We start from the raw sequence: 25,295 nt of genomic DNA on the forward strand, positions 1-25,295 counted from the left end.
CCCAGAGATGTATCTTGATGTGCCTATGTAATTTCTCTTGGGTAATACCTAGAAGTGGAATTGCTGCTGGGTTATACGCTGCTCAGTGTTACAAGACACACCAGCCATTTGTCCAAATGGTTGCATTACTTAGACAAATAGTCCTGTACACTGGAGTACAACGGGTCTCAAAGTCCTGCTTTCCATCAACTCCTGAATCTTACGACCTCATTTATTACTTGAAGAGCTAAAGGCAATATGTCCCAAGGGCCCGGCGCATAATAGGTGCTCTCAACATGAGAATCATGTGTTGTAAATCCAAGTCCCAAGTGTCCTGGCATTTTGAAGAGTGAACCAATTGCCAATTCACACCCTTGCTCAGTTATTCCCCGCCCCCACAAAGCTACTTCATCTCTTATGTTTTTCAAGTACACGTGTAAATTCTGGTTTTATCCACTGTGTAACTGGAGACAGCCTGAATCTTCCCCAATCCTTCAGAATCCTTGAACTAAACCCACAGGTAACCTGGCAGAGGCCTATGCTCTCTGATCCTCTCCTCCCGCCTGTCCATGCAGCTCTCAATGCTGCAAGATTAGGTGCATTCTTAGTACACCGTCTGCCTTGCGTAGTATTTCTCCCAAGATGGTGGCAGGGGAAAAACCCAGCACTGCACAGGTGAGGTCATCTTCACCCAGTACATCCCCAAACCATCAGCAAGACTGATGCAGCAAAGAGTTCAGTTTTTTATTCACCATGTTACAAGAGATTTAGTCAAAAAGACCGAAGCCCATGTCATCATCAGACTCCTCAGATTCTTCTTTCTTTGCTTCCACTTTCTTCTCCTCAGCTAAAAAGAAACAGAAAGAGTCAATTATATACCTCTCCATAATTTAAACTCCAGGCCCTTCAACTTGCATGGTCAAAAATACCCTAGACTGCCCTTATGAAACTATACCTCTGGCTTTAGGATTTCTACACAGCATCTACTCTTAGCAAGTTAAGAGCAATCTTGCCTATAATACTTAGGAATCTCCACTCCTCCCTCCAACACCAAGTTTCGTACCTGGGGCAGCAGCAGTGGAGGGGGCAGGACCTCCAGCTGGGGCAGCACCAGCAGGTGGCGGAGGTCCACCAGCCCCCACATTGCAGATGAGGCTCCCGATGCTGACATTGGCCAGGGCCTGCAACACACATGCACATCCGTAAATGCTCAGCTCTGTCCTTTTGTTACAGCACTCACCCAAGAAAAAAACAGTACCTGCTTTTTGAACATACACTGATCAATTCCCTACGCTATATATTTCTCTTCTTTCTCCTTCACTGGAGTCTGCCAGTGACATTTTCTCTGCTAGATTCTGACACTCAGATAGGACAGCCCACAGGGCTACATTAAAGAGAGTCACAAAAAACTACTCAAGCTTTAAATCTCATTCTTGCACTGCTGTATTTAAGTAGTCAAATACAACTGACTTCCTTTTTATAGATGAGAAAACTGGCCCCAAAATGCTAGCTTTTAACTTGTTGGTAGAAAATTCAAGCTTCCCTGAACACTCAAACCAGGATTCTTTCCACAGTTCCATGCTTCCTCTTAACAAATTCCATTTTTCAGACTGCAAAGTAATTCTAGATTTTTTCCAAGGGAATTTATTAAAGATGATATACGTACAATGTTCTCAAAGCTCTCTGAAGGACAAAATGAATAGTCAGAGGCCATCATGAGCTTCACTTGCCAGAGATTAAGTAACCTGTACACTGGGAGGTAGCCAGTGCCTTGTTCCTTGGGTAGGAATCCTGTCTTCACTAGCCTCTCATATCCCAAAGTAAAGTGGTCAATAAATGCCTACTACTCCCAAGTTCCATTAAACCAGACTGCCATGCTGGAAGGATCTGCTTGGAATAGCATGGGTGGTATTACCTCTGGGTAACCTTTAAGAAGGAATGACCTGGTAATTTCTTTTTACGATGGTTTCAGAACAGAAGGAAAGAGACAAAGACACAACCACCCAAGACCCTAAATTAGCTCCTAGAGACAGAAACGTGAGCAGATAGCACTAGCAGGTAGAGGATGTCCAGCGGAACATGGGGCCTCTGGCACTTCCGGACGTGTAGCATGAACACCTGACTTAGACATCAGCAGGTCTTCCCAAATTTGCTTCTCCATCACTTCGCCACCCCGACCTTACCTTTGCAAACAAGCCTGGCCAGAAAGGTTCGACATTTACACCGGCTGCTTTAATGAGGGCATTGATCTTATCCTCCTAAAACAAGCAAAATGGCAATCCATCAGAGAGCAAAGTGAAGCTTTCGTCAATGTCTCCGAAATACTGCAAATTGGAAGAAAATCACTCAAAACGTGTGTACAAAGCCATGTTTATTCAGTTCAAATATTTTCTCATTATTTCATGCATACTTATTTGAAACGACCATTTCCTACGCTCTTTTCGACTATTACGAGCAAAAACAACGCATCAGCGCCAGGCACCTTGGCAGGCGGCGCGCTCATCGCTGCCATGTCGCAGGCTGGGAGTCGCCCCAGTCCCGCAGCTATTTTAAGTGAGGGGTCAAGGCGCGGGGTGGAGCCGAGCTCACGTGCTCTCCTCCACTCCACGCAGCCCGGCGGCACAAGGCCTGGGACCAGAAGGACCAACGGCAACCTCGCCAACAGACGACAGTCTCTCTGAACACAGGTTCCCCAAGCCGGAGCGCGCAGCCGCAGGCGCGACCCCGTCCCTCCGGGGCCCGCACGTGCCCCACCCGGGGGCGCCCGCCGGAAGCCGCCGAGCCGGGGTGCGGATGGCCGTGACTCCGGCCGGAAGGGGCTGGCCGGCCGCCGAAGAGGGGCACGGAGCTGGCCGCCCGCAGGCTACCCCGCCGTCGGCCCAGGACACACTCACCGTGACCGTCACCTCATCGTCGTGCAGGATGAGGGCCGAGTAGATGCAGGCGAGCTCCGAGACCGAGGCCATGGTGCGGGCGAGGGCTGGGCAGCGCTGCCGGGCGCGGTGCTAGTCGCCGGATGAAGTGAGGGCCTCACCCCAACGCGGCCTTAGCTTACTCGGAAGGACCGAGCACCTTAGCGGCAGCTGAGGAAAGGGGCGCTCGCGCCTGCGCGCAGCCTCTTATACGGCCACGCGGACCAATCGGCGCCCGCGCCCGGCGGAAGAGGCGGGGCGAGAGCCGCGCGCCGGACGCGGCTGCGCCGGAGATGCCTGCGCGCGGCTGGTGGCGCTCGTTGCAGAGTTCGGGAGTTGCTGACCGCCCACAGGTGCTGATTGCCTTGGTATGAGTAAGACTCAGCCTTGGGAACAGTAAAAGTAGTTTTAGGAAAAACCCGCATCTACTGTAGCGGGGGTGACACTATTTAGACAATCAGTTAGTGACGTCACCCCTGCCCCAGAGCAGGCGGGACCACCTGGAGGGCAGGAGCTGCGTTTCGGGTAAAATGAATGAATATAGGGGGAAAAGAGAAACTTGCAGTGTAAGGATAGCAGTAGCGTTTGAGCGCGTACTGTCCCAGGCACTGAGCCACGCTCTGCAAGGATTCATTTAACCCTCACACAGCGTGAGAGGTAAGTACTGTTCATCTCCATTTTGCAGATGGCAAGACTAAGGTGTAGACTGGGTAGCTAGCCCGGGATGCCGCCGGTGCCAGTGCGGTGGAGCCTGGGTTTGAAATCCGGAAGGCTCACGTCAGGGCCTCCTGCTTGTGTGCGCGGAGAGGGATGGGTTTGGGGATTATAAGTAAATTTTATCTTCTTTCTCTCTTTTTTCCAAAATATAAAAGATATTAGGAATGTAGGGGAACTATCCACTTCAGCTTCGTTTTTTTGTAGCTAAGGCACCAGTGAGTGGGTGGAAATGCCTTGAAACTGCACTTGAGCTGTTTCAAGACCTCTTGATGTATCTGCTGTCTGGTTAGATGCTGTATGGCCGCCTTGTGTCCTTTGAAGCTAATAAAACTCATATTGGGTTCATATTGAGAGTATTTCTTTTTCTTTTTTAATTTTTTTAGTTGACGTATAACTGACATATAACGTTATATTAGTTTCAGGTGTACAACATAACAATTTGATGTTTGTATACATTGCGAAATGATCACCACACTAAGTCTGGTTAACATCCGCCACCATACGTAGGTACAAATTTTTTTTTCTTGTGGTGACTTGTAAGGTCTGCTCTCCTGGCAACTTTCAAATGTGCAATACAGTATTATTAACTATAGTCACTACGCTGTACATTACATCCCCATGACTTATTGGAAGTTTGTACCTTTTGATCTCCACCATTCCCTCCTAGCCACCAATCTGTTCTCTGTATCCATGAGCTTTTGTTAGATTCCACATATAAGTGAGATCATACAGGATTTGTCTTTCTCTGTCTGACTTATTTCGTTAGCATAATGCTTTCAAGGTCCATTCATGTGCAAATGGCAAGATTTTATTCTTTTTTATGGCTGAATACTATTCCGTTGTCTATCGCTACCATATTTTCCCTATCCATTCATTCATTGGAGGACAGTTAGGTTGTTTCCAAGTCTTGGGTGTTGTAAATAATGCTGCAATGAACATGGGGCTGCATATATCTTTTTCAGTTAGTATTTTCATTTTTTTCAGATAAATACACTGAAGTGGAATTGCTGGATCTTATGGTAGTTCTATTTTTAATTTTTTGAGGAACCTCCATACTGTTCTCCATGGTGGTTGCACCAGTTTACGTTCCCACCAACAGTGCACGAGGGTTCCGTTTTCTCTACATCCTCACCAACAGTTTGTTGTCTTTTTGATAATAGCCATTCTGACAGAGGTGAGGTGATATCTCATGTTGGTTTTGATTTGTATTTCCCTGATAATTAGTGATGTAGAGCATTTTTTCATGTACTTGTTGGCCATCTTTATGTCTTCTTTGGAAAAATGTCTATTTAGATCTTCGGCTCTTTTTTTTTTTTTTTTTTTTTCCAGGAAGATTAGCCCTGAGCTAACATCTGCTGCCAATCCTCCTCTTTCTGCTAAGGAAGACTGGCCCTGTGCTAACATCCGTGCCCATCTTCCTCTACTTTTTTATGTGTGGGATGCCTACCACGGCATGGCTTGCCAAGTGATGCCCTGTCTGCACCTGGGATTTGAACTTTCGAACCCCGCACTGCCAAGCAGAACGTGCGAACTTAACTGCTGCACCACCGGGCTGGCCTTCAGCTCATTTGTTAATCAGATTTTTTTTTTCCTGTTGGGATGTATGAGTTCTTTATATATTTTGGATATTAACCCCTTATCAGATATATGCTTTGCAAATATTTTCTCCCATTCTGTAGGTTGCCTTTCATTTTGTTGATGGTTTCTTTTGCTGTGCAGAAGCTTTTTAGTTTGATGTAGTCCCACTTGTTTACTTTTGCTTTTGTCGCCTTTGCTTTTGGAGTCAGAGCCAAAAAATCATCGCCAAGATGTACACCGAGTTGCTTACCACCTGTGTTTTCTTCTGGGAGTTTTATGGTTTCAGGTCTTAGATTCACATCTGTAATTCCTTTTAAGTTAATTTTTGTGTATGGTGTAAGATAGGAGTCCACTTTCATTGTTTTGCATGTGGCTGTCCAGTTTTCCCAACACCATTTTTGAAGAGACTATCCTTTACCCATTGTATATTCTTGGCTGCTTTGTCATAAATTAACTGACCAAAATGTGTGGGTTTATTTCTGGGCCCCCTATTTGTTCCATTGATCTGTTTGTCTATTTTTATGCCACCATATTGTTTTGATTACCATAGCTTTGTAATGTAGTTTGAAATCAGGGAACGTGATTTCTCCAGCTCTGATCTTTCCTTCTCAAGATTGCTTTGGCTATTTGGGGTCTTTTGTTGTTCTGTACACATTTTAGGATTGTTTGTTCTATTTCTGTGAAAAATGCTATTGGAATTTTGATAGGGGTTGCATTGACTCTGTAGATTGCTTTGGGTAGTAGGGACATTTTAACAATATTCTTCCAACCCATAAGCATGGACTATCTTTTCATTTATTTGTGTCTTCTTCACTTTCTTTCATCAATGTCTTCTTTATTTTTGATATTTCAAGTTATCTACAACTTGTATGTATCATTTATTACATGATCTGAAACCTAAATTTAATTCCTATCATCAAAAATGGTAATCTTTACATTTCCTAATCTATTTCCCTCTTGGAATTTGCCTAGTTTCCTGGTAAGGTGGTTCAGTTTTCTTTTTTCAGGAACCTGCTTTATTCACTCAGTGCTGTTATCTCATAATCATCCCTGACCAAACATTTCCATGGGAACCCCCAACTCAGGGTCCTACCTGGGTCAATCTTAGCCATGAATGTAAACATATCTGAATAGCCTGAACTTTCTAAAAAGATGTTTAAAAACTATCAAGCTTTCTAAAAATAGAACTATTGTTTTCAGTTTTCATCCAAATCTAGGAAGCAATTTTAGTAGAAATTTGTTGGAAAAAGGTAAACCTATTGAAAAATTCAAATATTTCCAAAGCCAGAATAAGTCCGTCCAAAACACAGTTTTCCCGCCAGTATAAGTACTTAAGAAAAAACTGATCTTTGGCAAATTTAATGTAGCAACATGCAGTAAAACAAAGTTTTGCCTATTTTAAACTGTGCTAATAAGAAACGTTTTTAAATCAAATATTTTGTTCCCTAAATTGTTCTTTTAACTATAGTAACAAAACCTGAACCTAATAGTACAAGAAAGGTAAATTGTAGGTTCTTCTCACTTATGAAAGTGAGAAATCACAAAAATCCAAAATAAAATATTAATGTCAATTGTATCTCAATAAAGCTGGGAAAAAAACAAAATAAAAGATTAAAGAATTGAATCCAGTACTGTAGATAAAAATAAGGTATATCATGACTAAACAGGATAGTTCAACATAATAAAATCTATTAAAAATAATTCACTAACAAATTAAAGAGGAAAATCTATGTGAAATTCTTACAGACTCAGAGAAATCAGTTGATAAAATTAAGTAACTATTCACATAGACTCTTAGAAAACTGCAGTAGAGGGTGACTTCCTGATAAGTTACCTACCAAAAATCTACAGCAGACGTCATACTTAATGGTGAAACCTTAGAAATGTACTCTTTAACCAGGCACAAACAAGAGGCCTCCTTTCTCTGCTTCTGTTTCAATTACTGTTTTAGAGTTTAGCCATCTCTATAAGACAAGAAAAAGAAAAGATATTAAAATTGAAAAAATATGAGCTCTCATTATTCATAGACAATATGATTGTTTACCCAGAAGTTCCAAGAGAATTCATAGACAAATAATTCAGACTAATAAGTAGTTCAGCAAAGTTGCTAGATTCAAAATTAATATATAAAAACCGGCAGCATTCTTGTACTCAGCAAAAGTCAATTTGAAAATGCAATATTAAAATATACACCTCATACCCTAGCAACAAAAGTCATGTGGTGTCTCGGAATAAATCTAACAAGATGTGCATGACCATTATTTTAAAAATTATAAAACTTTATGGAATAACATCAGAGGCAACCTAAAAAGAGTGATATGCCATCTTTCACAGATGGAAAGATCTTAATGTGGGTAATTCTCTCCAAATGATGTAGTTTCAATTCCATTAGCGTTTTCAATAGAATTTAACACAGTGACCTTAAATTTTAATGGAATGACCAAATAATAACCAAAGCAATTTTTTAAAATAATAAAGGAGAGTTTACTTAAGTGTAAATTTTGGATTTTAACTCCTTATCTTATGGTTTGCAAAAATTTTCTGCCAATATGTAGGTTGCCTTTTAATTTTGTTAGTTGTTTCTTTTGCTGTGCAAAAAAAACTTCTAGTTTGATGTAGTCCCATTTGTTGATTTTTGCTCTTGTTGTTTGTGCTTTTGGTGTCATGTCCAAAAAATCCTTGCCAAGACCAACGTTGAGGAGCTTCTTCCCTACATTTTCTTCTAGGAGCTTTATAGTATCAGATCTGGTGTTTAAGTCCTTAATCCATTTGGAGCTAATTTTTGTGAGTGATATAAGACAAAGGTACAAGAGCAGTTTCATTGCTCTGCGTGTGTTTATCCAGTCTTCCCAGCACCGTTTGTTGAAGAGATGATCCTTTCCCCATCAGGTGCTCTTGGCTCCCTTGTCAAATATTAGTTGACCATACAGTCAACTACCTTGCATAAGCAGAGGTTAGTTCTGGGCTATTCTGTTCCATTGGTCTGTGTGTCTGTTTTTGTGCCAGTACCATACTGTTTTTATTACTGTAGCTTTGTAGCATAGTTTGAAATCAGGAAGTGTTTACATCCAGTTTTGTTCTTTTTCCGCAGGATTGCTTTGGCTCTTCAGGGTCTTTTGTGGTTCTATATAAATTTTAGGACTTTTTTTTTCTATTTCTGTGAAGAATGCCATTGGTATTTCAGTGGGGATTGTATTGATTCTATAGATAACTTTGGGTAGTCTGGATGTTTTAGCAATATTAATTCATCTGATCCATGATCCAGAACAGGATGTCTTTCCATTTGTTTGTGTCTTCCTCAATTTCTTTCAGCAAAGTCTTGTAGTTTTTATTGCATAGATCCTTTACTTACTTGGTGAAATTTATTTCTGAGTATCTTATTGTTCTGATGCTATTGTAAATGGGATAGTTCTCTTTATTTCTTTATCAGATGTTTCATTCTTTGTATATAGAAGTGCAACTGATTTCTGTATGTTGTTTTTGTATCCTGCAGCTTTACTGAAATCACTGATTAGTGCGAAGAGATTTTTGGTTGAGTTTTTGGGATTTTTCTATATATAGAATCATATTATCTGCAAATAGCAACAGTTTTACTTCTTCTTTCCAGATTTGGATGCCGTTTGTCTCTTTCTCTCGCCTAATGGCTCTAGCTAGGGCTTCCAGTACTGTATTGAATAAGAGTGGTCAGAGTGGGCATCCTTTCTTGTTCCTCATCTTAGAGGAAAAGCGTTCAATTTTTCTCCTTTGGGTATAATGTTAGCTGTTGGTTTTTTGTATATGGCCTTTATTATGTTGAGTTATGTTCCTTCTGTACCCTATCTGCCAAGGGTTTTTGTCATGAAAGGATGTTGTATTTTGTCAGATGCTTTTTCTGCATCTATTGAGATGATCATGTAATTTTTATTTTCCATTTTATTGTTGTGATGTATTACATTTATTGATTTGCATATGTTGAACCATTCTTGCATCCCAGGAATAAATCCCACTTGGTCATGGTGTATGTCTTTTTATGTGTTATTGAGTTCAATTTGCGAATATTTTGTTGAGAATTTTTGCATCTATATTCATCAGGCATATTGGTCTATAGTTTTCTTGTGGTGTCCTTATCTGGCCTTGGTATCAGGGTAATGCTGGCCTCGTAGAATGAATTTGGGAGTATTCCTTCCACTTCAGTTTTTTGGAAGAGCCTGAGAAGGATTGGTGTTATTCTTCTTTGAAAGTTTGGTAGAATTGATCAGTGATGCTGTCTCTTCTTGAGCTTTTCTGTGTTGGAAGGTTTTTGATTACTGATTCAATCTCTTTGCTAGTTACTGCTGTATTCAGATTTTCTGTTTCTTCCTGATTCAGTCTTGGTAGGTTGTATATTTCTAGAAATTTATCCATTTCTTCTAGGTTACCTAATTTGTTGGCAAATAATCGTTCATAAGTCTGTTATGGTCATATGTATTTCTGTAGTATCAGTTGTAATGTCTCCCTTTTCATTTCTAATGTTATTTATTTGAATCTTTTTTTCTTACTCTGGCTAACGGTTTGTCAATTTTGTTTATCTTTTTGAAGAACCAGCTTTTAGTTTTGTTGATCCTTTCTATTGTTTTTCTGGTCTCCATTTCATTTATTTCCACTCTGATCTTTATTATTTCCTTCTAACTTTGGGCTTAATTTGTTCTTCTTTTCCTAGTTCCTTGAGGTATAAAGTTAGGTTGTTTAAGATCTTTCTAATTTCTTAATATGTGCATTTATCACTACAAACTTTCTTCTCAGAACTGCTTTTGCTGCATCTCATAAGATTTGATATGTTGTATTTCCATTTTCATTTGTTTCAAGATAATTTTTTATTTCCCTTTTGATTTCTTCTTTGAACCATTGGTTGTTCAGAAGTATGTTGTTTAGTTTCCACATATTTGTAGATTTTTCTGGCTTTCCTCTTATTGTTGATATCTAGTTTCATACCATTGTGATCAGATAAGATAGTGTGATTTCCATTGTCTTAAATTTGCTGAGATTTGTTTTGTGCCCTATCAAATGATCAGTTCTGGAAAATGTTCCATGTGCACTCAAGAAGAATGTGTATTCTGCTGCTGTTGGATGGAATGTTCTATATCTGTCTGCTAAATGCATTTGTTCTAGAGTATGCTTCCATTCCATTTCTGTGTTTTCTGTCTGGATGATGTATCTGTTGCTGACAGTGGGATATTGAAATTCTCTACTGTTATTGTATTGTCCATTTCTCCCTTTAGATGTTAGTATTTGCTTAATAATATTTTGGTGATCTGAGCCTATGTGTGTCTTTAGAGCGGAAATGAATTTCCTGTATGCAGCATATAATTGGATCTTGTCTTTTCATCCATCCTGCCACTCTGTGCCTTTTGATTGGTGAATTCAACCCATTTATATTTAGAGTGATTATTGATATGTAAGGACTTAGTACTGCCTTCTTATTGTTTACCTCCTGGTTGTTTTGTATCTCCTTTGTTTCTTCTTCCCTCTTTCTCTCTGCCTTTGTAAAGTGGTGGTTTTCCAGGGTGACTGTTGGTTCACACCCTCTGGAGCTTCCCGGGTGAAATCTGAAACTGGCCCCCATACACATAGGGCAGGGAGAGACAGAAGAAAGAGGCAGACCACTCCAGATTGGTAGGTGGCAGGTTTAAAAAGCAAAGGAACTTAAGTACAAGACTTCTTGGATGGCCATAGATGAGATCTCTGCACTCACCTGCAGAATCTTAAAAGTTTATATAGAGGCCTTAACTGTGCTCAGGCACATATACCATCCAGATGGTCCCAAAAACACATTACTGTCTCAAGGCTGTGTTCTTGGGGCAGCTTGTAGCTCAGGGAAGGCAAGTGGAACCCACATTCTAAGGACAGGGAAGGGGTGAGGAGCCCAACTGGGGGTCACATCCTCTCCAAGACCTCCTCCAACACTGACTTATTTGATCCCCCCTTTTGTTATGTTTCGTGACTCTAGATTTTTAATCTTGTGGTTACCATGTGACTTACATAAAACATTTCATAGATAAAATAGTCCTTTTTATGCTGATTGCAACTTATCATCATTCAGCTAGAAAGCTTCCACCCTTTTACTCCTCCCCTTTTATATTTTTGATGTTGCAGTTTACCTCTTTTTATGCTGTGAATTCATTGAGAAATTATAGTAGTTATAGTTATTTTTAATGCTCTCTTCCTTAAGAGAAGGAAGGAGTTATATTATAATTAAGGGGTTAACTTACCTTTCTAATATAGAGTTAGTTTTCTAATTCTAATTCTAATTTCTCATCTTTGCTAGAGTGTACTTTGTATTGTGTACTTTCCTTTGCTTTTTGTTAATTAGTATCTTTTCATTTCAACTTGAAGAATTCATTTCAGCATTTCTTGCAAGGCAGGTCTGGTTGTGTTGAACTCCCTCAGTTTTTGTCTACCTGGGAAAGCCTTTATTTCTCCTTCGTATCTGAAGGATAACATTGCCAGATAAAGTATTCTTGGCTGGCAGTTTTTATCTTCAGCACTTTGAAAATGTCAGTCCACTCTCTCCTGGCCTGTGGAATATCTGCTGTGAAATAGTTGACGGCCTAATGGGGGTTCCTTTGTAGGTTACTTTCTTTTTCCCCCTGGTGCCTCTAAGATTCTTTATCATTGATTTTTGACAGTTTCATTATAACATGTCTTGAAGAAGCTCTTTTTGCATTGAGATAATATGATGGTCTATTAGCTTCTTGAACGTGTGTGTCCAATCCTTCCCAGGTTTGGGAAGTTCTCAGCTATTCTTTCTCTAAATATACTCTTTGCTCCTTACTCTGTCTGTTCTTCTGGTCAGCCAATTGTTCTTATATTTGTTTTTCTCATCATATCTGACAGCCCTTGTAGGGTTAATTCGTTTTTTTAAAATCTGTTTTCTCTCCTCTTATGGGTCATTCCTAAATTGCTGTCCTCCAAGTTGCTAATTCTTTCTTCAACCTGATCTGCCCTATTTCCTAAGGTCTCTAATACATTCTTCAACACATTCATTGAGGTCGTCAGCTCTAGAATTTGTTTGGTTCTTTTTTAAAATTTCAATCTCTTTGGTAAAGAAGTCTTTCTGTTAATTAACTTATTCCTAAGTTGAATTGCCTTTCTAAGTTTCTTATAGCTTGTTGAATCTCTTCATAACAGCTGTGGTGAGTTCTTTATCAGAATGCATATTCTGTGCCTTTGGGTTTGGTTGCTGGAGAATTATCATTTTATTTTTGTGATACCATATTACCATGATTTTTCACAGTATTTGATGAAATGTGCATCTGTCATCACATTTGAAGCGGCACACACCTTTCTTAGTTGTTGACGTTGTTACAGTTCCAGACTGGAAATTAGAAGCTTTTCTTTTGCTTTCCAGAAGGTGGTGCTATAGCTCAAGTTTTTGGTTTCTCTTTTCCTGAGCTAGCTCTGGGGCTGCTCTTAGGAGCGTGGGTAGAAAAAGCTGGCAGCGGAGTGTGGGGAGGTGTGGGCTTAGCCCCTGGAGCTTTGTGGGCACCCACAGCCTGGTAGGGGCATCCTCAAGTGAGAGCATTCCCAGTGGTCTGTGGGTGGACCTCCAGCAGAATTCGGGAAGCAGACAGCAGGGACCATGTTACTTCAGTGCCCTTTGTTATTCTTGTCTGCCTCTTTCCCTTTCCTCTCCCTCCCTGTGGTCACCAAGCTCCTTCCTCAGAAATTCGTGCTGCTTGGTCAGTCACTCACTGCTTTCACTTTCCACCTCTTGAGGGAGGTCACTGTAGTCACCAGTGAAAGCCCAGGGTGTTGCAGTGTCGCCCCAGGGAGGGGGACTGACTCCTCCAATCCTTACTCCTCCTCTGCCTCCAAACTCAGCTGTCTCACTCTGACCGCTTGCCTGGTCCTCCCATCAGGCTGGCTGGACCTCCACAAAGTATCTCCTGGCATGTCCACCCTGTTTTGCACTCTCCTGGTTCACTTTTTCCCCAATTGTGCAAGTGGGAGTGGGGCAGGCTCACCAACTCCCTTGGATCCAGTCCCCTCTGGGGACGTACCTCCCTGCCTCCTGCATCACAGGTGGGTAGAAATCTCCTGGAGGTTCCAGTGTCATATGCAGAGGCATTTTTGTTCCATTATGAATGAGCAATTGGTTATAAAATAAGGGGAGAGAAAAAAGGAACGACTCATGCTGCCATGATGCTGATGCCATGCTCTCCTCCACATTTTACATGTTTTTAAGTTAGGTGTAATATCAAGAACTCAAATTTATGAATGCTGCCCTTGTAACCTTGCTAAATCAACTGAATGAAGCAATAACAGGGAAGATTCCCAAGTCAAACACAGTCTGTTATGTGAAGGATTGCGGGCTGGGAGAAGATTCCTCATTCTTGGCAGGGGAAGTATTCCCTTTCAGAGCCGTTCCTTTGTGCCCTAAAACAGAGAGAAACTTCTTTCTAGTGCTTTCTTTTAAGGCATCCTACAAATGAGTGTCAACTAAATGCAAAGCATGATGCTAGGTGCTGGAGTGTGCATTAAATGACTATCACACAACTTCGTATTTCGTAGTGCTTTTTATTTAAATTCTTTTGGCATATCTAAATGTCAGAAAGGGAATATATACATAGAAAATTCAAAACACCTTCCTAAAATGGTTTCTTATTGGCCAGTCACTGACGCCTTTATTTTGAAAGTTTGAATTGTCATATGTCTAAAGTGCATTCTTGCAGCTAATCAATAGCAGCATTTGTGTTGTTTATAAACCTTAAGAAATATTTAGACAAGAGCTGGAAAAGTCACAATAAAAAATAAAGTGTGATCTAGATATATTGATCCTTAATCACTCAAGAAGAACACTCGCATGAATTAGTTTAAGTATACAAGAAATATACAGAAAAAAATAGCATTATAAAAAAGTTCATACGGCAATGAGAAAAGGGAATCTTCTGCTATTAATATTAAATACGGCAAGGAATATAATATAGTTTGTTGAATCCGAGAGGTCTTTGGAACCATAGAGGAATCTCTGATCTAGGCCAGTGTGGTGTGTATTCGAGGTCTGTGATATTCAACAAAGCTGGAGATCTGTAAGATGACTCAGAAGACTCCTGGCATAGCTTTGGAGAAATCACCAAGGCAAATGAAAATGTTCTTTCGTCACTGAGACTGTCAGTTCATGGCTTCTTGCGCCTAAAAGATGAAAACCAGCACTTAGTGTTGAATTTTGCAATCAATGACACATTCGTAGCAATTGAATGTCTGGGAGGGCTTTAAGAGAACTCCTGTTTTATCATGGAAAAAGTTCAAGCTCTTCTAAGAAAGCAAGTAACTATGCTTATCTGGTATTAAATTTAAAAAACAGGACTTCCCATCTTTTATCCTGTTGCAGTGATTTCCCAAATTGGCTAAGGAATACATGTGTTAAAAATGGACAAATGGGCCTGTATAGGTAAATATTTGGAAAGAAAGGGGTTTTAAGAATAAGGAAAAAGAATGGGCCAGACTCTTGGGTATGTGTTTCATGGAAGAGGTCACAATGTGAGTCCTTTCCCTACCATGATGTCCACCATTCCATTCTATTCTCGTGGCCACTTACTGCTGTAACAAGACCAAGGAGTAAGTCAGGAGAGAATGAATTACAGGGAGAGCTGTCGTCCCCGACCAAAGCCTTTAGCCTCCTCTCCTCACAAGTGCCTCAGCTCAGCCTCTGGAAGCTTCATGTGAACAGAAGTGATCCGTCTCCCTGCATTGCTGCTGCCTGCTGCAGTCTGCCAGGAGGGCCCAGAGAGTCCAGGGGTACCCACAACCACACATTTGCTCTCAAAGTGGATGGCAGGGCGAAGAGGTGGTGCACATACTCGGAGGGAGAACACAGAGGCCCCCGCGAGTCAGGACTCACTTGGGTTGTGCATGATGCTGATAGCCAGGTCCCAGCTGAGAGCCCGCTCTCATCTCCACAGCCACAGCACACTGAGAGGGAAAGGACAGAAAGGAAAGATCAGCCCCTCTCAGCAGTCTCTGAAACAGTCCTGCTTAGAGAGGTGCGCCAGGTGAAGTCCAGCACTGCTTTAGTTCAGTGAAGATACCCAGGTTAGAGCACCAGTCAGATACGTGTAATTCTCTTGACATAGGCCACAAAAATTGTGTGCTGGGACGGTCTTTAGAGATCATCCAGGTTAATTTCCTCATTTTAGATAAGGAAGAGGAGTTCTTGAGAAAGTTGGTGGCCAGAGCTTGGCCTCCTGACCCCCACCTTCCCGTGCCCTTTCCACAGGAGCCCCTCAGCAGGAATAACACTTCCACAGCGCAGTTCTGCTTCTGAGAAGATCCTCATCAATCTGATGTGAATTCTTGTTACCCTCGGGTGACAGCCTCTGACTTCCTTCTTGGGCCCTATCCCTCTACACTGCAAACAGGGGCTTTGAACTGAAGAGCTCCAGTAAGACCAGTCCTAAAGAAATACAGACACCTTTGTGGGTTTGCCAGGAACAGGCCTATGCTGCACTGGCAACGTGAGATCAGACCTCAGCTGCCTCGGAGAGCATGAAAAGCTACAGCCATGGGGCTTAAAACATGAAACCCCTGATTTTACTAAGCAGACAAATAATTTTTACCCCTACCCTTGTTTCTATGTCGGTCCATTCAGACTCTGTGCCATCCGGCTGGGCAGGTGCTGCTGTGGAAGATCTTCGTTTTCGACTGTGGTAAAGGGGAAACGATGCAACAATTATTTTTGCATCTAAGAACAGGAAAGATATTAGAACCAAGGAACTACTGTTTACACTGCTTTAGAGAATTAATAATACATTTTAGGATATTCTGTTCCTCAAGAATGAGCAGTTAAGAAAACAACAGCCCTCTGAAAAGATACACTTGATGATCACTCACCCTGTTGGTGATTCTTGTTTTAAAGTCTCAATTTCAGTAAATTGAACAGATTGTCCACCACCCCTTGTTTTATACACATCACCCTAAAGCCAAGAGAAAAGGTCACTGTTACTTTGGTACATCCAAATGCTAAACATACATATATATTTTAAATTGAATTTAACACTCCACTGTTTTATGCAGACTCCCATCCACAAAACCAGATGGTGCTTAGGACTGCTGGGTCTGTGCTATTAAAATATTCTAGAAATTGGAGTATGTATCTCTCTCTCACTAAACAAAGAAGTTCAATGCAATATAATCAGTAACGTTCTTAATTGCAGAAAAAAATTATTCCTGTTTGTTCAACCTATAATTTAAAATGTAGCCTAAGGATCAAGAAATCTCCCAGAAATGTCTCAATGTTCTAAGGCATTATCTTTTCTTCTCTGGGTGCACCATCCCCCTCATATTCAAATGACAGTGCAGTCTTACTTGTAACTATAATAAGAACTATCCTCTAAATTGAATTTGAAATGAAAAACTTTTTTTTTTGCAGTCTTGTCTTTTACTTCCCTGATTATTAAGTGACTCTCTGATCAAAGGAAATTCTTCTCAGGCAAGGGAAAGGGCTTTGAGTAGCTCAATACTAAGTAATTTTGATTGGCCAAATTTTAACGTGAGCTTTTTATCTTGAACTGACAGAAGACAGAGGTAGGAGTTTTTTTGTTTAGGTTTACTTTTTAAGTAGCAGTTAAAACTAAATATACATAAGAATATATAATAATAATAAATAATAATAAAAATAATAAACATAATAGATCTGGGGTTCCTCTAACAAACCTGGGAATCTAAGTCGCATTCACTAGAAAGCAGATTGAGTCCTAGTTTAGCGGGTTCACAAGCTAAGCAGTTACTTGAGTTTTCTAACAAACAAAAAGATTTACGTTCCAGTTGACACTGCCTGTGTGTCATCAAAAGAATAAAAGAGTAGAGAATTTTTTGTTAAGTTGCCTTTTTTATATATATTTTTTCTCCTGTGTACATTTGTTTTTACCTTGATTAGTTTAGTCTCAATCTCCCCATCGGAGGCTAGTTCCTGGTGGGTCAGCATGTACTTCTCACACTTAGCTAGTGCCTTTTCATTTGCAACAGATACTGTGATGGCATGAGGGACATGTGGCTGCATGACTGTTTCAGTTTGCACGTTAGAGGCAGGCTTATGGTCTACCCATCTGTCTCCTGCAGAGCGTGATCGTCTGTGTCGGAGACGAATTGGTGGTACGTTCTGATCAGGTTGAAAGAGGAATCAAGAAACAAGCATAACCCAGAATTAACTTAAGCATATTATTAGAAGTGCAGCAGGTTTGGCTACATTAGTTTGTGGCAGTATCAAAACAAATGCATGAACCTTTTCCAAAGCTAAATGTCATTCAAGCAATTTAAATGTTCTCCTTGGTTTTAAACACAAAAACCAACAAACATCTTTTAACACCAGCTTATATATTATATATAGTCATGTGCTATATAACATTCCAGTCAGTGACATCCCGCATATACAGTGGTGGTTCCATAGATTAGTACTGTATAGCTTAGGTGTGTAGTAGGCTACACCATCTAGGTTTGTGTAAGTGCCCCCTGTGATGTTCACACGACAAAGTCGCCTAATGATGCATTTCTCAGAACATAGCCCTGTCATTAAGCAGAGCGTGACTATATCCTACCAGGGAGCTTCCCTTTCAACAAAGAATGGAAGGAAAAATCCTGGTACCGCTGCTAGTCTTTCCTGTGTAGGTGGTGTTTCGTACAAATAATTCATTTTGCATTCTCAATCAAAAACCAGTATCTGTGCCTGGGATTGTAAGATAATCTGTTAGGTCCACAACCATGTTTAAAGCTTCAATAAGATCAATAAAAGCCCTAGACGTGTCATAGCCCTCTCAACAAAAAAGAAAACACTCCTCATACAAAGACCGAAAAAAAAAAAGCTGATGGAGCTGTGTACACAAAATGCTCAAGAGCATAAGGTATAAGAACCTTATGTATAAGATGATTAAAAGAATGTAAAGTACTTCTGAGTACTTTCAGCTAAGATTTTAAAATCTCAAAACAGAACTTCATGAAAAGGTCACAGAATAATGGCTAAAACATACCAACTATTTTTTTCCCCCAAACATTTCATCAGTTTCAAGAACCAAATAAAGAATGTAGTGTTCAAATCAGTCTCAGTCAGACAATAAAAAACTAGTTGCTTCCAGTCAAATGTCATATAAATTTGGGTAAGTTAAATTTAGCATATTCAGCCTCAGAAAAAATATTTCACATACAGGACATAGGTAATAGTTTGAAAGAATGAGTATCTTTGGGATTTTACAAACATCTTCTGTTTGTAAAACTGAAAGCAAATGAAAGAGCCTGTCATAGGCCAAGTCCTTCCAAGCTGGTCAAGTATGAAGGAAGATCCCAATTCAAGATGCCTATCTGGAGAACTGAAGCATCTCCCCTACATAGTTATAAGAAGCAAATGAGGTCCTCGGGACAAATCACAATCCTATCAACATGAGCAACACAGTTTGCCACTAAGCATGCCCGAGCCACACAGCAAGCAGGAGACTGTCCATTCTTAAAATGGCTTAATTAACCGACAGACCATCTGGCTCTCACAATCTACCATTTCACAAAGGTGACGGTTTTCTTGAAACACATTTAGCAATAAATACATTCTGAAACAAGCTTCAGAAAGGTGATAGTCCTTAAAATCTACTATCATTTATGAAATAAATGATATTTAAAGTTTCTTCCTCACTGAAGTATAATTCAGTCCACCTGACATAATTTTTGACTAACAAACTTAGATGCATAGATAACTAGCCTAAACTTTTCTGCTGCACTTCTAAAGAAATTTTGATTTCAAGTGAGAAGTTAAAGGATCTCTAGTAAATCCTCTTAAATATCTCATAGCCAAATTAGATATTACATTAATGTTGATTAGGCATAAGCAGGCCTTGAATCGTTTCCAGTCTATAAACTTCCATGAAATAAAGGGGATTTATTAGAGTTGATCAGAAAGACCAGTCACCATAATTTGCTCCATAAAAAGGTTTAAAGCAAAATCTGCAAAGTAAAGAACTTAAGAGACTTTCGAATCATCTGTTGCCTTGGTAAATACCTTGCAATTCATCACCATCCCTTAATAATCAGGAATGAAGCCATCTAAATGAAAATTTGTCTGCACCTTCAATTATACCAGAAAATCTAAAGCAAATATTTACTATAAGATTAATTTGTTTAGAAGAAAACTTCTAAAAGAACTATATTAAGATTTTACTGAATGTAAATTCACAATATTAACTTGGTCTATTTATTCAGATTAAAAGGAAAACTTTACCTTAATCCTTAAGAAGAAAACAAACGTGAAATTGTTTAAACACCCTTGAATGAGGCAGAGGCCTTGTAAATGAGATAAAGGTCTTGAGATTAAAAGCAATTTATTGGACATTTAAGCCTTCAGTAGTTACAACTGGTTTGGACTCTTCAAAAATAGTCAATGTCATGAAAATCAAAAAGGGGCTTTTATATTAAAACAGATTAAAGAGACCTAATATCCACATGTAATGCATTCACCTTGATAGGGTCATAGACTGAAAAAACAAAAGCCATTTCACAACTGGGGAAACGCAAACATGGGCTGTATATTAGAGGCTATCTATTCTGTTAACGTCACCGTTCTTAGGTGTTGTTAAGACTGGTTATGCAGGACAGTGTCCTTACTCCTAGGGATGAAGTGTCACAAAGTCTATGACTTACTTTCAAGGGTTCAAGAAAGAATGTTTACAAATCCATTTAAAATGGTAAATCTAGGTTGGGGGAAAAATGATACTGTGCCATTCTTTCAATTTCTCTTTGGGCTTGAAATTTTTCAAAATAAAAGTTTCCCCACAACTAGAAGGACCTGCAACTAAGATATACAACTGTGTACAGGGAGGGGTTTGGGAAGATAAAGCAGGGAAAAAAACAAAAAAAAGATTGGCAGCAGTTGTTAGCCCAGGTGCCAATCTTAAAAAAAAAATAAAAAAAGTTTGGGAAAACAATTTTAAAAATAAAAAGTTCAAAAGCAGCAAAAAATCTAATTTGGGGAAGGGAAACCAAAAGCAAAAAATGGAGAATGTGCTCTGAGACACTCATATTCACTGATTTTGCGGATGCTTATTAGCTTATGCAACTGAAAAGCACAGGTTCCTCTGGAGGTACCTGGCGAACCCGCGTTCGCTCAACACGAGGCATTACTTCTATTGCCAGATAGGCTTTTTCAGATGACAAGCTAGGCCTCAATTTCAGGGTGATTCTGATGTTTCATTAGACCTTTATTATTTTGGAGCTCACCCATCTTTCCGGTGAGCTTTCTGAACCAAGTTACACAAGAACAAGATTAAGGTCTATTGCTACAATGCTTTAAAAGAATCTGGCACTGACCCTGCAGCAAGGATCCTCTTCTATTTCTATCTCATTTCTGAAGGTAGGAACCACCTCCCTGCCTTCAGTCCAGTACATCCCTCGCCTTCTGTCTGATACGATACAAGTTTTACTTTGTCCTGGCTCCTGCTGCCTACGCCTTGCGATAGATGTGACAGTGAGAGGTGTGTTGTACGGAGGTATTTTCTGCTCCCATTCCGAAACACAGGAAGCTACAGAAATGCTGCTGCAAGAGTTAGAGCGCCTATGTAGCTGTGGCTGGCTCATGAGTTGCTGGCCGTTGGAAATCTGAGCAATATAGTTACTAGAAAGCTAAAAAAATTGAAGAAAAATTAATGAGCAAGACTGAAAAACTGAGAGAAATAATTCAATACTTTTCTATAATTTTAGCACATGAAAACATTATAATTGTACTGTTACTAAATTTTTTATATTAAATTTGTACTTTGTTCATACTAAATTTACAAATATTTATAAATAGAATAAAAATATTTACAAACAGAAGTTTGATAAATATAGTAAATATAAAGCAAAACTTTGATCACATAGAAATAGTCACCTAATCTGAATAAATTTTCTCTAGTACTACATTACAACACAACTACAAATAACTTACAGGTACTGGCGATGGAGAAACAGATCTTGGAGTCACTTTTTCTCGATCCCGCTCCCGAGAGGGTCTCTCTGGCTTTTCAGGTTTGGGCTCAGTAACAATAGCCTTCAGTTGTTTCAGTTTTTCATCTTTGACCCAGAGTTTATTTTGCATCTCCAGCTGTTTGGCTGCCACTCGACGCTCCTGCGGATGATCAATGTATGTTCCAGTTCAGTTACACCACACGAGTGTACCAGATTACCTGAACACTATTTCCTATAAATGACAGTTCTCCAATTCTTCCTGAGTTAACTATGCTTCATAAGTTTAATTCATTTGTCATGAATTTTAAGGGCAGAGAAAGGAAATAGAATGAACCGAATAGTGGCTGCTTTTGCCGCCACCACCTAAACCCTACGCCCCAAGCACAAATGCTCAGAACGCTACACTGTGAAACACGTCGTCCCTCTCGGAGGTCTCGCTACAGGAATGGCACTCACGCATTCTTTCTCCCACTTCATCGTTGTTTCTGTCACCATGCCTTGCAACCTGGCTTCTAATCTGCGTTTGTCAGAAAACTGTCTCTGAAGTTTCTGGTTTTGGGTTTCCAGTTCCTGTTGCAGATTCCTCTTATCTTCTTCATAGATAGTAGTGGTTTTCTCTAAAATCTCAATCTGGGAAGGGAGACCATTATGTTGAGTTTTTGGTGTGTAAATATTTCATGAAGCTATAAAATAATCTTTTTAATTATTTGCTTATGCAAGCATAGTTGTGGAAAGAAAAACCACGGAGACAGCGTTTTCCTCTAAAATTTCATCTGAATTCCTACCTCCGTTCCTAAAAATGAGAACTTTTAAACAAGTTCCTCACTGAAAGTTGAAGTTATGATTGACTTCATGTGGAAATTACTTTCCCCTAAAATTAAGGCTACAATTTTATTTTCTAGGCTATTTTCAGAATAGAGAACACTGACTGTATTGGCTGAGATGAGCTTCTCTCTAGAATGAATATGTACCCCTCTGTAAAGGATGTAAATGAGAGAACAAGCAGGTATTACACAGTAATAAACCAAAAAGCAACTGTAATCAAAACTAATCTCTAGAGAGCCCCCTAGGAAGCTCACCTATTTGAGCCAGAGAACATTCTCTTCAATTGCTAACGTCTAACTCATAAAATTAAAGGGTACATTATGCCTTTTATGCTTTTCACTCCCATTTCCTCTTCTTTGGGGGGGATGAAGATTAGTAGCTACCCAAGTGATAACTCTCAGCAAGCAGGGGTTACAGGCCGGTAAGCAGAATGGCTACATCAAGACCAGCGCCAAGCGGCCAGCCTGTACATCCCCTATAATAACGCCAAAGCAAACCTTATATTCCAAAGTTTTATTTTTCTTCTCCAGTCGTTCTATTTCCAATTTCTGTCCCGAGATCACCTTTTCTTTTTCATTTAGTTTTCCTTGAATGTAGTTTTCTTTATTTAAAACAGTATTGTCAAATTCTTGCAACAAAGCTTTAAAAGTAATAGCTGAAACAAAAGCACGCATGCCAAGTTTACTCCAGTTCCAAAATAACCAATGAAATCAAGTTTTATTAGCCAATAATAAATAAAATGTAGCTATTCAGCAAATCTCTCTTTGAGAGTTAATCTATCATCAGAAATCACGTTTGGAAGGAAATCTAGAATTTGATTCTCAAATCTACAAAACAGACATGCAGAGAAGCTTTCTGTTTATGACTGAAAAACACTGTGTCTTTCTATGCTACATAGAAACATGACTCAGTGAACAACACTACGCCATGGCATCCCCTTCCCAGCCCTCATAGGGACAACAGAAGTAACACTAGATTTAGGATCGGTTAGATCTGAGTTGAAATCCCTAGTACACTGCTTACTAGTTATGTGACTTGGGCAACTTACTTAATTTTCCCAAGCACATTTCCACATTTCAAAATGGGGATTTAAATACCACTTATCTCACACCTTTCTTATGAAGATTGAAATGAGTTGATGATGATGTAAAAACAGTAGATTCACTCCTCCTGAGCGCTTACTGTGTACCAGACTGTTCAGTGTTCTACGTGACTTTCATACATTATCTCATTTATCCTCACAACACCCTCTGAGGTAGGAACAATTACAGTCCCCATTTTGCAGACCGGGAAACTAAGAAATAGAGGATTAAGTAATTTGCACAAAGACACAGTTATTATGATGTGATATATGTCAAGTGTCTTGCAAAGAAGTAACTAGTAGGAACTGAAAACAAAGTAGCTACTATTCCTTTGTGTCCACCACTGTTAATTTTAAAAAAGGAGAGAATACACTCACTTTTTTCTTTTCTCTTACTTTCTTGGAATATCAAAAAGCTGTGGGGAAAGTTTGTCAGTCCAACTGAACAAAGCCTTGAGCACTGCAAAGCGTAGAGACCAAGTACCGTTCCCCAAAGATCCAGCCTGCCACAGGACCAGACTCACTGCGAAGGTCGGGAGTTAAACGACTGCACACCGTTTTTGCCCTTACATTGTTTGTTAAACTCGTCAATCATCATTTGTCGTAGGTGATGTCGCTTCTCTAAGGCTTCAATCAGCCTGGGAAGAGTCTGCTCATCGTTGACATCCAGAATTTCACAGGATGGCAAAGGTGGAAAACTCTGTAAAACCACTTCCGTAACCAGCGGTTCTGTATTGAATTATAAAAAGTTAGACAGGAGAGAAGCAGCTGATTTAAACAAGTTGAACACTGTGATGGGAGCCCCCGTCCAGTTACTGGTGTACTTCGAGTTGTCATAACCATGCTTCCTTACCCATGAGAGTTATAAAAAAGGAAAGTGAATTAAAACTGAGAGTTAGAGTATGTAGAAAGAAAATCTCATTTATACTTTGGTTCAGACTTTTTTGCACTTGGTTCTTGAGGGGAAGGTAAGTAAACAGTTCTCTTATATGAAATAGATTTAAAAAGAGACAGACAGACAGACAGACTACTGAGTGGGCAAATGACATAACTGCAAATCCTACCGTCTCCGACTGGACCTCCCCGGACCTGGTTCCTGTACCGCCTTCCAGGCGTTAAACCACATATTGCCTTGTCTACTGGTCTTGCTACTTCAACTTCTTGGGTCACTTCTGCGAATCTCATGACTTGCTAAGATACAAAACAAATGGAGTTTTTTTTTTTTTTTTTTATAAATAAGCATATCCAAGTCCTTCAGAAACTACTAAATGAAACAATAAGAGATCGGTCATTAGGTCACTTCTCTAACTAATGGTGCTGCATCAATTTAAAACACATTCAAAATGTCATTCTTCACATCCAAATACTAGTTTTCTCTATAGAAACTCTGAGACTTTATAAGATAAATACATTAAAATTACCAAGCTTTCCTCGTAATCTTCGGCCTTTGGATTCACACACACGATCATGCGTACTTTTCCTTCCCCGTCAAAGTAGTTCTTGAACAGATGGGTTAACTTTGAATCTCGATATGGAACCATCTATAAATACATTCAAATCCAAATACATAAGGCCAAAAATGCACACAAATGAATCTATACCAACAGTTAGAGGCTGGTGCTCACCTTGTTCGTCCCACACATTTGGTTCTCTCGTAGGACTTCCATACATGTTCTTAGCGTCATGAGTGACTGGTTAATGTTACCTGACAGACAAATACACACAGAAGACATTTGAAAACAACAATAGAATAGGCAGTGTGGTCTGTTTGCCTATAAAATCCCTACTTCATAGAACGATTAGATGGAAATTACAAAAACAGATCTTAGCGGCTCAATTTAAAGAGCTGTCCATGCATGGTCGGGCATATTTCACAGGTATTTTAATGGCAGTGTTTCAGGAGCAGTTAATACCGTCCTTCAGGGAGTCCGTCAAAAGGACTCTCCGCTCGATGCTACATGACACTTCATGACCCATAAAATTTCTTCCAAATCCAAAATTCTGTGAAAGAGTATATTAGATGCAGATGTTTAATTTCCTCATATTAAAATATTTTCTCTAAAGCGTGAGCATTTCAGGCAGCAGTTGGCTCCCTCAAGACACTGAAGTCTCCCTGCACGCAGAGGGGCTCCTGTTCCTGAGGAGATGTCTTAGGTCAAGTGTCTTAGGCCCCAGCTGACTCTGTCTGCTCTACATCTACCCGAGCATTTCTTAGGTGGCATGCTTGTTACTTCTTTTTTTTTTTTAAAGATTTTATTTTTTTCCTT

General features: G+C 39.8%; 2 protein-coding genes and 1 long non-coding RNA gene across 10 annotated transcripts in view; 1 reads left to right on the plus strand and 2 right to left on the minus strand.

The window, feature by feature from the left end:
* Positions 1-702: 702 nt before the first annotated feature.
* RPLP1 (ribosomal protein lateral stalk subunit P1) lies at positions 703-3,253 on the minus strand. The gene is made up of 4 exons (XM_070622259.1): positions 2,874-3,253; positions 2,163-2,237; positions 1,043-1,160; positions 703-826 (listed from the first exon to the last, which is right to left on the minus strand). Exons 1-4 carry the CDS (start codon positions 2,943-2,945, stop codon positions 747-749), a joined length of 345 nt encoding a protein of 114 aa, XP_070478360.1. The 5' UTR covers positions 2,946-3,253; the 3' UTR covers positions 703-746.
* On the plus strand, positions 3,166-7,172 carry LOC139083753 (uncharacterized). Its single transcript, XR_011540655.1, has 2 exons — positions 3,166-3,548; positions 4,938-7,172. It is a non-coding gene; the product is annotated as an uncharacterized lncRNA (long non-coding RNA).
* A 6,533-nt stretch (positions 7,173-13,705) lies between these two features.
* Positions 13,706-25,295, minus strand: part of KIF23 (kinesin family member 23) — a 28,883-nt gene continuing 17,293 nt past the window's right edge. For 3 of the 8 annotated variants that reach the window (XM_008541557.2, XM_070622164.1, XM_070622176.1), the window contains 13 exons: positions 24,654-24,733; positions 24,450-24,569; positions 24,093-24,219; positions 23,599-23,757; positions 22,445-22,602; positions 21,579-21,752; positions 21,103-21,282; positions 20,487-20,798; positions 17,071-17,301; positions 16,035-16,117; positions 15,767-15,845; positions 15,046-15,116; positions 13,706-14,336 (listed from right to left, as the gene is read on the minus strand). In XM_008541557.2, coding sequence (XP_008539779.1) covers positions 14,321-14,336; positions 15,046-15,116; positions 15,767-15,845; positions 16,035-16,117; positions 17,071-17,301; positions 20,487-20,798; positions 21,103-21,282; positions 21,579-21,752; positions 22,445-22,602; positions 23,599-23,757; positions 24,093-24,219; positions 24,450-24,569; positions 24,654-24,733 — 1,790 coding nt within the window. In that variant the 3' untranslated portion in view covers positions 13,706-14,320. The remainder of the gene's footprint in view (positions 14,337-15,045; positions 15,117-15,766; positions 15,846-16,034; positions 16,118-17,070; positions 17,302-20,486; positions 20,799-21,102; positions 21,283-21,578; positions 21,753-22,444; positions 22,603-23,598; positions 23,758-24,092; positions 24,220-24,449; positions 24,570-24,653; positions 24,734-25,295) is intronic. The other 5 variants (XM_070622174.1, XM_070622172.1, XM_008541567.2 and 2 more) reach the window with 3 other exon arrangements.

This window comes from Equus przewalskii, chromosome 1 (genome assembly GCF_037783145.1).
Source record: "Equus przewalskii isolate Varuska chromosome 1, EquPr2, whole genome shotgun sequence".
NCBI classification, from domain to species: Eukaryota; Metazoa; Chordata; class Mammalia; order Perissodactyla; family Equidae; genus Equus; species Equus przewalskii.